This window comes from Corvus hawaiiensis, chromosome 26, assembly GCF_020740725.1.
Source record: "Corvus hawaiiensis isolate bCorHaw1 chromosome 26, bCorHaw1.pri.cur, whole genome shotgun sequence".
Lineage (NCBI taxonomy): Eukaryota > Metazoa > Chordata > Aves > Passeriformes > Corvidae > Corvus > Corvus hawaiiensis.
This window is the reverse complement of record NC_063238.1, coordinates 26,691,269-26,704,807: the sequence shown is the minus strand read 5'-3', so window position 1 is coordinate 26,704,807 and position 13,539 is coordinate 26,691,269. Positions and strand designations below refer to the sequence as shown.

Below are 13,539 nucleotides of genomic sequence, written 5' to 3'. Positions count from 1 at the left end.
TTTTTACCTTTTATACAAGGCATGTAAAGTACTTTACTAACAGTAATACAGACCTATCTTACTCTCCTGCTCACTGTATTTCTTCTCTGCCTCCTGCTCTCTTTTTCCAGCACTTACAGCTCAAATTAACTCAGTGCCACAAACCTGGCTCTTGCGTTGGGACCTATATGGTCATGCCTGGCTGATAAATGTTCAGTGGGCATCTGCTGAGCACAGTCTCCAAACAGGAGAGTTTGAAATGCTCATCCTTTTAGAAGGAAAAATGTGAATTTCTACAAGTCCTGTCCCACCCAGTCTTCATCATTATACCAAGATTATTTTTAATTTGTCCAAAGGATGGGGTTGAATTATTTCACAGGAAATATGCAGAGAAAGTTGCAGTTAGAAAACTCCACATTCTGAGTTAGAAGGTTGCACCAAGGATGCTAAAAATAGAATAATGGTTTTGACTTTTTTTTCTCCTAAGAATTGTACAACATCTCAATGGCAAACCAGGGGAGAAAACTCTACCAAGAGTGAGGTAGGTCCCAGGTCATGAGCTCAACACTCCCTAAGAGCCAAGGTTAATATTTATCTATGCCCTGTGGCAGTAATTTTGAAGGTGTTGATCTTGGGGATTAATTACTGCTTTAAACAGGCAGTTAAGAGTTTAAACAACATTTTTATTGGCATACAGTAGTTAAATGTCTAGTAATGTGCTGATGGGTTTATGATGATCGAAGTGAATTAAGAGTTCATCTTTGAGTTACACACTATTGGAGGCACTGGGTCATTTGAGTACCCTGGGTTAATGTATCTGAAATGTACAGTGAGTGCTGTACACAGAGAAGAAAATGTTCATTTTTAAATATTGTACTTCAAACCATTTTATGTTCTATTCAGATAATACGAGCTGAAATGAAGCTCTCAGGCTACTGATGCTCCAGTGAACTGGTCCCTGAGCACACATGTTCCTGAGGACACAGTCCAGGCTCTGGTGCTCATTTTTCAGAGCTGGTTTTCAAAGGGATACACCAGCAGCAGAAGTATCAGGTGTCACAGGTCCAATACTGTATTGTGTCCACAGAAGTGGCTGAAGAACTGGCTGCAAATCTCATTATAGTTATAAACATGTTGTTTGGGTTCAATACAGTTGCTACAGTATTTATATAACCACTGGCACCAGGGGAACCCAAAGATATTTGTAATTCGATTTATTATCTCCATTTTTATGGCTTAGTGATTGGGCATTTTGAGATTTTCAGTGTGAATAGAAGCATGGTACCTATGTTCTGCCTGCCTGCTATAGGTGCCAATCTCAAACAGTGTGGCTACGCCTGCTTACTGCAGGGAACCACAATCCTACAGCATCCCGTGGAGTGAGTTTTGCACACAACACTGGGCATGTGTGCCAGAGCAGGCTGTTCAAAAATGCTAGAGGGAATCTCTGAGGGGAAGGTAGCACTCCTTCCCTGTGACTGCAGTGTGACATGGAGACATCTGCTCCACGGGGCTGGTTACAGATATGTAGTACAATGAGCATCAGTACCAGGAATAGTCTAGTGCCCAGGGCACGGATTCCTATTTCTGTTTTCCAACTCTGTTCAAGAATACTGTCTCTGACTTCTATTAATGACTTGATTCTAGTAGACCAATTAATCAGAGCCAATTTTTGATAAAATATTTCTCCTATATAAAATTATGACAGCTTGCTGTCTAAGTATAGGATGAGAGCATCCTATACTTCATCCAAGACATGTGACACATGGATGGAGTGAGGCTATTTAGTGCAGTGCAGCTGGCATGCCTTGCTGGTGCGATTCCACGGAAAGCTGCTCACAAACCATAGCTAGCCTCTTGCCTCACTGCTATTTATTTGTGTTGTCTTGCTTCGTGTTTCCTAATTAAAAATGACATGTACAGTTGGGGAGAAGCTGGTTGGTCTCTTAAAATAATTTTGACCAGTTGATTGAGGTTTCTAGTTAGTTAATGATGAATTTTGGTACTATGGGGATGCTTCCAGAATGTCGCACAGAAAGCCAAGTCTGTGTCTTGTATACACATATGGAATGTGAAACCAGAAGCTGTTTGCAAAAATAAATAATAGGTGTGGGAAGAAAAGTACACTATAAAATATAAGAGATATTTTATTTATAAATCACCTTCTTAAATAAGAAATACTTGCAATTCCTAATTCCAGACTGTCTCTCTGTGCCTCTCACTTTCCATTGCTACACTGCTGTTTATTTACCTCTTATACCCCAGATTCCTGGTGGCTTATTCTCGCCTTTTTCTCTGCTATATCTGTCAACCAATACCTAACTCTTAGCTGCTGGGAATGAGTTAATAAATAGACTGAGTTTAAGGAAGCTGTCATGGTCTTAGGGACTGCAAGGGTCTAGATAGATGGAAGTCCAATATGGCAGTCTTGCTATCAAAGTGTTGCATCAGTATTTGACTTAATTCCTGAAAATGCATGTAGTAATATAGATATATAATCTATTGGTCCTGTAGGAGAAAGAACTCTAAATTCTGACTCTCTTACAGAGAAAACAGTAAGATTTTAAGGACTTCTTTTTGCAAAATCTGAGCTTGTCAGACCTGTGATAGGTTCGCATAGTCATGGTGAGCTTATATTTCCTGTAGTTTCAACAGAAATGCAACTTCACGTTGTCTTTCAGCAGATTCTAGAACATTGTCAGTATTTTGAGTTTGTTCCATTTACTGCATTTAAAGTGTTTTCTCTCAGCTGGGAATTCTGTAGCTTCCAAGCTGGGTTGCCTATGCTATAAATCTTGCTATTGTCCATGTCAAAAACATCTATATTGTTCATGCTCTGCTCTCTGCTTCCTTTCTTACTATTTATCCTCTCCAGAACAAGTACCAGCAAGGTGATCCTGAGTGCTGGAAGACTGGGCTGCCTGCACTGGGAAATATCATTACTATTGGCTCCTCCTACTCCTGTTAGAGTCAAACTCCAGCCAAAAAGTTAAACTAAGCTGGATGAATGGTGAGAGAACACATGGAGTTGAATTTTGCCATTAATGAAAAATACAACATGGGTGAGAAACCAAAAAGCTGCAAAATTGAGATTTCTCACACTTGGGACTCAATGTTTCATTTAAAATGAAATACATTTTGGAAACATCATTGCATTTGTCACATTCTCCTTTTAAACAGACATATAAAACAATTTAACTGTTTTAAAATTGAACTCAAACAAGAATAGCAATCCAAACTCTTAATCCTGTTTTCCCAGTTTACAGCTGCATCAAAAGACAGTTATAATTAACACATAATTAACTATTAGCTTGTTGAATTATGGGTTTCATCCTTCTTTTGACTGAATGCAGAAGATGTATTATGATTGCTCTAGGAAAGTGATAATACCAGATTTTTCACAAATGGAAATTTGGTGCATTCTTTGCAGCTTTTTTGTCTTTCCCTCTTGATGTATAGATTATATTTCTTCCAGGCCATTTTATTCTAGTCCCTTTGATTTGCAGGCTTTTTTCAATATGTAGAAGTTAATCAGAGCTCCACAGAATCTCAAGAGAAAAAGTTGATGTTCATCACTTCTACCACAGAATTATATCCAATAAAATTAATTTCCTGTGGATTATTTTATCTAAGTCTATTCTAGGTAAAATTTTAGGAAAATTAGTCTTAATCAGAAAAACTTATCTATGTTTCAAGTAGTAGGGCTATATTTTTTCTACATGTACTTTAGCCAGATAGCTAAGTTATTGCATAACATAAATACTGAGAACTGACCTGAATTTATGTCCTTTTCTATGTGAAAGAGAATTTGTTACTTTTTAATTTTAAATATATCTGTGCTGGTTTGGTTAAATTTGGAAATATATCCTCTGATAAAAGGCAGGCTACAACCAGCCCTTCCCCACCAGGTTTGGGAAAAAATAAATTTTCCTCGAAGGAAAGTGAAAGAGATAAAAACTCTTTGTTTAACAAACACACAGGAAAAGGATAATAATGCTAAATAATAATAAAACCTCTTGCTCTGCTGAGAGAAACCTGAGAAAATTTCAGAGTCCTTCCGTAGATCTCTCTCTCTCCCTTCTTGGAGCTGGGACAGGGTGGTGGGCCCACCTCCAGGGCCAAGGCCTCGGTGGAAAGTCCTCCCAATGTACTCTGATGTTGAAACCGTCCAGCAGAGAAGAAGGGAAAAATCAGAGTCCCAGGAAAACAAAGTTCAACTCTCCAGAGGAAAAGGAGCTGAAAACATGGCTGAAAGCTGGCTGGAAAGAAAGCAAGCCAGGTGCTTCCTCCCACTCCTCTCACCACCGCAGGTGAACACAGAGAACCGTCTCTATCTCTGTGCCCTTGAAACATGAAAACAAACTGCAAAACTGCTTTGAAAAAGTACACTTTTCTCTCCCCCCTCTCAGGCTCAGTTTAAAGGCACAGAAAGACACAAAATTAATTTCTGGGCATAGAACAGCGATATGGGACACACATCATAAAGTCACCCCAAGACAATATCATACAGCAGCAAAGACAGTTCCGCAGCTGGTGGCTCAGGATGTCACTGAGGTTGATGGTGAGTCTGGCTGATGTGTCTCAACCAGCAGAAGAAATCAGAATATGAACTCAAGCTTTGTTTTGAATATACAAACCCAAAAGATGAGTCTGTTTCCTGCTTCTCTCCATATCAGGCAGTAGAAGGATTTATATCTGGGGCTCACCTCCAAATGCTCTGACCATCCTTGCCAGCGGCACCATTTCCCTCTTTGCGGCAGTTGCTGAGTTGAAAGGTCTGAGCTACAGAGAGGCCTGTGAGGAACAGACTTTCTGATAGGACAGAAAGACTGAGCTCACAGGAAGAGTGGGTAGATCCCCTATTTCTTCTATGGATAATGTAAGGGATTTTGCCACCAATATTTTGTCCTGTGTCTCTAACAATTATGTATCTAGTGCTCCTCATGAACAAGGCTTTTTAAGCACCTGAATCAGAATTTTGCTTTCCGTTAGGGAAGAATGCTGTAATCTTAAGAATTTAAGAGTTAAGACTCCAAAGGAAAGATGTTAATTTGCTAGTCCATAGAGCCTGAAGAAACTTCAGTGGGTTTCTTGTTGTTAAGTGCTCAACTTTTACCAGTATTTGGAATAATCTTTTTCATTTACACTTGACTAGGGGACTGAAATTATTCCTTTCATAGGCAAATCACACTATTGTGGTTCCTGCTTTATGACCTCAAGAACAGATGCACAGGTAGCACTGCACTTGAGGCTACATGTTAAATTAGGTCAGGAACTGAAGGTAACGCACCAATGGATTGTTGTTTGTCCCCTGTATTTTCCCTGGTGAGTGTTAAGACACAGAGATAATTCACAGAATAAGTAAACCATTCAACCAAACAACACTGCTGATAAATAATTTCCACCAAACTGCACTTTCAATTAATTTGCAACAGAAGGCACATTCACACAATAGCACTGACATGCCTGTAGGCATACGAAATATCTTTCTTTTAAAACCAGAGAGTTGTTTGGTTTTGCCTAGGATTTACAGTGGAAGATCATTGTTGTAACTGCTTAACTCTGCCTAGCAGGCTGCAGCTCCCTGTGAGCACAGCGGGGGTTTCCTAGGGCCATGCGATTAATCGCATCCCAGAGTCCATTTCGGACAGCCCCGCGATCTGGCTCCGCAGCCAGCAGTGTTACAACGCAGTGGTGGTAAAAGAGGTAGAGAAGGGTCTCCCATGAGGGTGGTAAGAGAACTTTATTCACATCTTGTCCCAGCGCCCTTGGAGGCAGAGAGACCTTGTGGTCTGCGTGTGGGGTGGTTTTGTCAGGGGCCCAGGGGTGGTCCCTGGGCGGGGCTGGGGTACAGGAACCAATAGGGAGAGTCTGAGGGAGTGGGCAAGGCTAGGGCAGGGAACAGGGGGAGCATGGCATCACAGGATCAGGGGGTTTAACAGGCTACCACAGATCATCACTGCTGGACTTCTCATCAGGCATTTTAGATTAGGGCATGTATTTTTATCCTTTTGAATCAGAAACATCATACCCACTGTGTTCCATTACTGTGTATCCTCCTCTTTGATAGAGTTGGGGGTTGGTCTTTGAAAATAACTCAAGTATCCAGAAAGTTTGAAAATAAGGGACAAAACTTACCCTAAACAGATAACAAGAGGATGCTTGTAGTATTCCTTCCTTCCTCAGGGAATGAGAGGAAATTCAACAGAATTAATCCATGTGCTTTGTCTCTACATGCATAAGCTCAAAGATTGCTTATGAATATAAGAACAACTTGATTTTCTCACATCATGAAAATAAGTTTTTAGGAAACATCTACCTCTCTCATCTGCCAACATATTGGAAAGAATCCAATAAAGCCTCTGTGTGAGACAAAATTCAGACAGGTTGTACAGCATAAACAGTAGCTCAGATGTTTCTGTAAACCACCATCTTCTCCTAAAAGCTGCTTTTTGCCACTCTGCTAATGCTCCCAGCTGTTTACTTGTTCTCAGGTGTGAAATCAAATGCTGGGAGAGCTGGGCTGGGCTGCGGCATAACTGAACACCCATCACAGTGTTCCTTTGAAGGAGGAATCTGGCAAGCAGCATTATGTGGGATCATGCCTTAAGTATGCACATGTGAATGTACAAACTTCAGTCCTGAGGAGAAATTTATTTGAGATGATTACTTGCTTGTTCCCTGGAGAGCAAGAAAAGAAAGCATACAGGTAGTAGGAGAAAGTGTTATTGCATGGTAAGTGAGTCTTCCTCTTCATCTGCTTTCAATACCATCTGGATTTTGTAGGGTCAGGCAATATCTTCCATCCAATTCTGCTCTCAGCACTACGAATAAATGGGACCATCTCCACTGAAGTAACTGGAGAAGCATTAGCACACAAGTCAGGGTTGTGGGACTTAAGATCCCATTTTATTTGGTAGAATTTATATAGGTAGAATGAGGTTCTTTGGAATGTGCTACACTAAGAATAAATATTTTGTGCTCCACTATTGGTTTACTGAGACAGAAAATCTTGCTTATTATACCTGTACTCAGGAGCCACTCTGCACTGATATCCCATATACACCGAGGAAGCTGAGTTGGAGTAATTCCAGGTACTGTGTGTGACATGATGCAACCTTATTGCAACTCATCTGCAGAAATGACACATATTGCAGCAGAAATGTAAAGAAAGAGAAATAGATTTTTGTTTCCTAGAATTTATAATTGTACTCTGAGCATGCATATGTATTGGTAAAAGCCACTAAATTGCATTAATTCTAGATATATAGGAACCAATATCATGTGAATGTAACCTTTATCTGGATGTTGAATTCCCATTTATTTTGCCTTGTAGGATTGATTACATAGTGAGCTACAGTATTTCACATAGCTATTAAATAAGCAATGGGTATGAGACTTTGCATGGTCTGGGAAGGAAGCCTCTGGATCCATCCCTTCCCTGTTACACAGGAGGAAAAGTTCAAGGAATATGAAACTAATCATTGTGATGGAGGAAGTGGTCTTAGGAAAATAAAGAGACTTTTAAACGCATCCCTACTCAGTTTCTGGCTGAGCAACTGTGCAATCCTGGGCAAATCATTTACATTTTATCTGTAGAATATAATGTAAGATCCTGCAGAAATACCCACAGTGACTTTGACTGAACTGTGAGAACTATTTTTTCCTTACCTCACTGAAATTTTCAGTTCTTGCAAAGCTGGGACATGTCACATAGATCACATGGTACTCGAATAATAAACCATACATTTATCAAATCAGGTATAAGACATCAAATCACTGAAACTCTTGAGCAGGATGTTGTGTTTGGCTGGTTGGTTGGTTTGTTTTTGAAAAGAAAAACACCTTAATAGGAATAGGGAACTTCAGAAAATAAAAACTCTTCTTATTTCTGAATCTGTTTTCCTTAGATAAAATGGAATTCCTTATAAAATTGCAATGTGGAATTAACTGGAATAATCTGTAAATCTGGAAGAAAGATTTTTTCAGTACTGGTTGTTGCACTTCTGCCTGTGTATGCAGGGAACCATGAGTGTGTCAGGGAGGAGTGTAAACTGAACCTGGCCTGGTTGGTCCAATGTGTTTATCAAGACAACTTTGCTGTGTGTTTGGTGAAACAGCAAGCTGACCTTGCTGGTCCCTGTGTTATAGGCCTGGGAATGTCTGTGATTTTAGTTAGGGACCCTGGTGAATAGCTCTGACTCTGGGGTCAGCCAGAGCAGCCCGAAAGCTTGCTGAGTTTCTATGTAGCCAACAGAGCTGCTGACATTTCAAGGAACCCTTGAAAATATTTAAGTGCATCCCATCACAATTCATGAATCCCTTTCTGTGTCTCCCTGTGTGCTGGAAAGGCTGCAAACTAGGAGTGACAGAATGGTTCCTGGGCTTTCACCTAAATCCTGCCATCCCTTCCTTGCCTCTGCGTGAGACCCCACATGTTTGGACACAAGATGCCTCAGAAGCACTACTCTTATAACACAGATGTGGACAGTGCATGGGTGGGGGGAGTGGATTCTCTTTAGCAAGGAAGCCTGAGTGCAGTGTGCTGGTAGGGGATGCTCTGGCTGCTGCATGGCTCTGCCACACCTCCCTGCTGTGACACCTGACAATTGCACGTTGCCTGTGATCCATCCATTTGGGGCCTGGGCCAGGGGGACTGAAAGGCAGGTGCTGTGGTAGGGAACTAAGCTGGAGACAAGCAAGCAAACGTCAAAGATGCCTGATAGTTCTGCATGGTTCTCGAAGGTCTTGATGGCTATTATCCCTCAGGAAGAAGGGGGACAGAAGGGGAAGTCACCTCAAGCCAGCAGGAAGGGGCCATGTAACAGCAACAAAGGGAGCCAGCTCTTCTGTGAAATCCTCATCTGAAAAACATCAAGTGTAAATTTGCAGTCTTACTTTTCCACATTTGCATGTGAATAAATTTGTTGTTTAAATGCTCTGCAGAAAATGAATGAGGCATTTGTGTAAATGTGCGTTCATATTTGAAAATATGAACTTTAGTCTAGGAAGTCTAGGAAGCCTTTGTACACCCACCTTTGCTATCCCCCTTTCAGCTGCTCTGAGGCCCTTTCATAAAGTACTCTTTTTTACTTACAAGAAAAGCATGTATTGTTGCCATGTTTGTGCACTGGTATTTTTGCTTTACCTCAGAGGGAATATAGCTGCTTTTTTGCTAACCCTTCAGATCAGTGTCTGAACCTACAGTTTTCTTCCCTTTTCATCTCTAATCTTAGATGAGCAAATATTTTAGAAATATATTTCACAATAATTGCAAAGACAGTGTAATAAACCACAGCAGAATTAGTTCTGGTGGTGGTGGTGAGTTATGGGAAGTTCTGTATGCAAGGAAGAAAGCAAACTAAGAACTTGGTTTTCAGAAGGAGAAAAACAAGTGCTAAGTTGGTCTGAACAGTTCAGAGGTGGAAGGATATTCTGATTTTGCTCAAAGCAACAGTAACATTGATGCTTTGCTTTTTGCTTTGTATTCTTCCCCTTTTTTCTTTCTCTCTCTGTGTTGGATATATAAAAAATTCAGAGAAAGATAAGAACTTATCATTTTTTCTATTTTACTGTAGGGGATATTACTTATTGGTTCAAAGGAAGTGGTTTCTTTCCAGATGCAAGATGTTTTGCAGTTTCAGTAGGAATAGCTTCCATGGGAACAGGTCAGATGCCTGGCTAAATATTCCAGGCAGTTCTTTAAGAATGACATTGTAGTTGTGATACAGGTCACAATTGCATGAGCACTGAAGGTGTTTGCACTCAGTATTTTTGCAAATAGGTCTCCTTGATGGTTTTTTTAGTGATGCTTTATTGTTATTTAGAAGACCACTTACTTTAAAGGGAAATATTGTGCAAAGTGTTCCACATTAGTGTTGGCTGATATTTATTTAACAACAACAAATACTAGTGCAGGAACTCAGATCCAGATTCCTCTGAATTTCATGAATATTCCAATCCTGTTTATTATCTGTGCATTTTTTATTTGTCTCTAGAAATAACAAAGGCATTATTTAAGATAGTTTTTTAAGCAGTTAGCACAGTCTTATTCTGAGGAAGATGCCCCAGAGAAAGTTTCCCCATATAATGAGGGGTGCCTGTGTAGCCCATACAGACTTGCAAATTGGTGTTATGCATGTGATAACTATGCAGTAGTACAGAAGATAGTCTGGAATTGTTCAGTCACTATCTCTCACTGGTTTCTAATTAGTTACCTTACTTTAGACACCAAACACAGAAAATTGTTATCCTTCTGAACTGCCTTTCCTGATTACTATTTGGCAACCCTAATTTCAATATATGATGTAAAACAGCTCTCTGAAAACTGTTAAAGAAACACAATTGTCTTAAAAAATTAGCTAAACTTAGTGAGGGTTAAACTAAACTTTTTTTTCCCTCTAAGTGTCATTCACCCGACCTAGAATTCTTTAATAGATACAGAGCAGAGCAGAACTGAAAGAATTTTTAATTTCAGTGCTTTGTATATTTACAGAGGGATTACAACAAACTTCTACACTTTATCTACATTTTAATAGGTCAGTGCGAACATATGAAGTGTATTAAGGTGGACTGACTCACTTATTAAACTTACGTGAATTTGCCCAAAGCCCCCAGCAGTTGTATGCAGCAGGGGCAGGGCAGACATGCATGATTGAGGTCATGCATCCAGCCAGTTTGTAAGATGATCCCTCTGTACTGAGCCATCAGCCATCCTTAGCATAGGGGCGCACTCATACACGCATTCCTGTCAAGTCATCTTGTGAAAGGCTGCTTGCTTCCAGCTTGGCTTGAAAGTGCAACCTTAATAAAACTCACTGAAGCCTGAGAGAAAATAGCAGTTCTGCAGCAGATAGTGTAGGGGAAAGAGACTGGGATATGCATATGCAGCTGACTAAAGCAGGCTACATGCTGGACTGTAACAGAGAGGAAACAATAAATCTTAACTACTATGCAATAAATATTCCCAATTTTAACTAAGGAAGCTATCCTCACAGTGAAATTAAAAAAAAAATAACAGTTTATCCAAGGTTGATTGTTAAAGTGTGCTGCTCCAGTCCTTTTTCCAAAGACTTTAAGGGAAATTAAGAACAAATTTAAGAAAGAGGAAGAAAAAGTTTTTCTTAAAGCAAGAAAGGAAAGTTGTAATAACATGTCAGTTTTCTTTTCCTCTGCTTTCCTGGCAGCGATTCTTGCTCTTGTAGGCTGTACTAACCAGCGTCGGGGTCCAGAAGCCAGTGGGAGAAGATTTAACCGGGTTCAGCACGGGCAGTGCACCTATACTTTCATTCTGCCAGAACAGGACGGGAACTGTCGTGAAAGCACGACAGACCAGTACAACACAAATGCTCTTCAGAGAGATGCTCCTCACGTGGAACAGGATTTATCTTCCCAGAAACTGCAACATCTGGAACATGTGATGGAAAATTACACTCAGTGGCTGCAAAAAGTAAGTGTTCCCTTTTTTTGTTTCTCACTAAATGATTTTTTTGGGGGATGTTTATGCTGTTCAAAGTTTTCCTTAATTTCTATGAGAACAGAAATAATAAGGATTGATATAGTTCTTGGCTGTGTAGGAGACAAATGTTTTAGCCAGAGTGCACCCTTCCTAGTGACATTGCTCTTGGGAGCAGAATTTTCTTCATTTTACTGAAAGATGCAACTTCTTAAGGCTTTTTTTCAAGAAACTGTGTATGCGTGTGAGTCAGAGAACACAAAAATCCTCCAGAGACTCTACTGATAGAACTTACTAAGTTCTTGTAAGCACTACTTATAGTTCACAGATTCAGCTCAGATGTCATACAGGATACCTGCTACGCTGACAGCAAAAGGGAGCATTTAAAAAGTCAGCATTTAAAGGCACTGGGTTAGGAATATCATTGCTCCTTCATAAACAGATCCTGTAATACTACTCTACCCAGCTGATTTCTGGAAAGAAACAGGAAAATATATAGACATTCACTCTTCTAAAACTTCACAGTTTAACCATGTTGAATACACTGGTCTTGAAACAGCCTGCTTCAATTTGTGTTTGTATATGTGCATTCTTTCCTAGAAAGGGGAAAATGGGTTTCAAAGTGTTGCACTTACTTAATAGAAGTAATTATTTTTATGAAGTTTGAGTCTGAAAGGATTAAATATGTGAATAATTTCACTCATATGATTAGTCCCATTCACCTTAGCATGATTACTCACTTGTGTAAAATTACATACTTTGCATGGATATTGTCCATGCCTTGGTAAAGAAAATGCTTTGGGGTAGCTGGCCAGTTAAAATAAATAAACAGTCCGTGTACAGCTATTTGTGATATTCCCATTTACATGCTGGCATTTTGACCTGGCAAAACTTAGAAAATTGCACAATTGAGTGATGCAACTAGTCATATAATATGGTACAGAAAACGCTGTATATGTGCCCATTTGAGAGATACAGGATTTAACTGCAATACAAGTTCATACTAAGAGTGACCATCGATAAAACTCTAATGAAGACTCTTACTAGGTGGGCTGAAACTTCATATTAGCATAGTTGTTGCTAACCTATCTCATTTACAACTTTTGTTTCATCCAGTCAGTATATAAGACAGAAATATGTCAAAAAGCATATACAGCCACCCCCACCCCCCTAACTCTACTAGAATTTTTAGAGAGGATTTCCTGATTTTTTTGTAAATTACTTGTTCTCTTGGATACCTGGCTGTAGCAAGAGAGAGAAGATTCTGTGCAGAAAATATAACCAAGCATTTAATTTTTAGACTACTTCCCTCATTTTTTAACGTCTTGGTCTGCCTTGGGGAATATAGGACTGGAAATGAGGGGATGTTTTATGTAGAGGAAAAGAAATTATTTTACTGTGCCTTGGCAGGCTAAGACAAGCACTAAAAAGAGGAAAGTTGTTTTCTGCTTTTATACACATATGATTTTAGTTGAGGAAATTGCCTGCTGAATCATGCTTCTAAGACTTAACTTATTCTGTGTTTGTCCACTAGAGACTGAACTAAGATCACTGTTTCACTGAACATAAGGAAATATGAGTCTCTGGAGTGTGAATGTCTGAGGGTTAGTCCTCTCACACTTTGGAGGGAAGTGATTAAACAGGTAGGAAGCCCAATGACAGGGGTTTATATTTGAGGACTGTTTTCTTCTGCAATGATTGTAAAACAGGCTGAGGGAAGAACTATCCCCCTCCTCCTTTCCCTCCCAGCCCCCAACCCCCTGCTCCCAGGGGTTAGCATAAAACTGGGATTATGCATGTATCCCCATGTGTCAGTTTTCCTTGGAATGAAAGGACCAGTTTCTCTGTGTGAAGGGCCATGTCTCACTCTGAACAAATGAGGTTGATGCAGCTCCTTTATAGCATCTCTGAATACTGAATTTGCTTTGTTGTTGTTGCCACTACAAAGCGTCTCAGCCATAACTCATTTCCTTTCAACACATGTATAATGCTCAAGTGTAATGAATATATTACGTAGATATCTCACATCTCATTTTTATTCTCTGCGTTTATTTTTCCCCCTAAACTTTCTACACTAAATAGCATTTTACAGTGCACCTGCTGTG

At 39.8% G+C, this 13,539-nt stretch overlaps 1 protein-coding gene across 1 annotated transcript in view; it reads left to right on the top strand.

Annotated features, from left to right (window-relative positions):
• Window positions 1-10,731: 10,731 nt before the first annotated feature.
• ANGPT1 (angiopoietin 1) overlaps window positions 10,732-13,539 on the top strand; it is a 154,554-nt gene continuing 151,746 nt past the window's right edge. Inside the window, exon 1 of the mRNA XM_048287117.1 lies at window positions 10,732-11,428. Within this exon, the coding sequence (XP_048143074.1) occupies window positions 11,132-11,428 (297 nt within the window). The 5' untranslated portion in view covers window positions 10,732-11,131. The remainder of the gene's footprint in view (window positions 11,429-13,539) is intronic.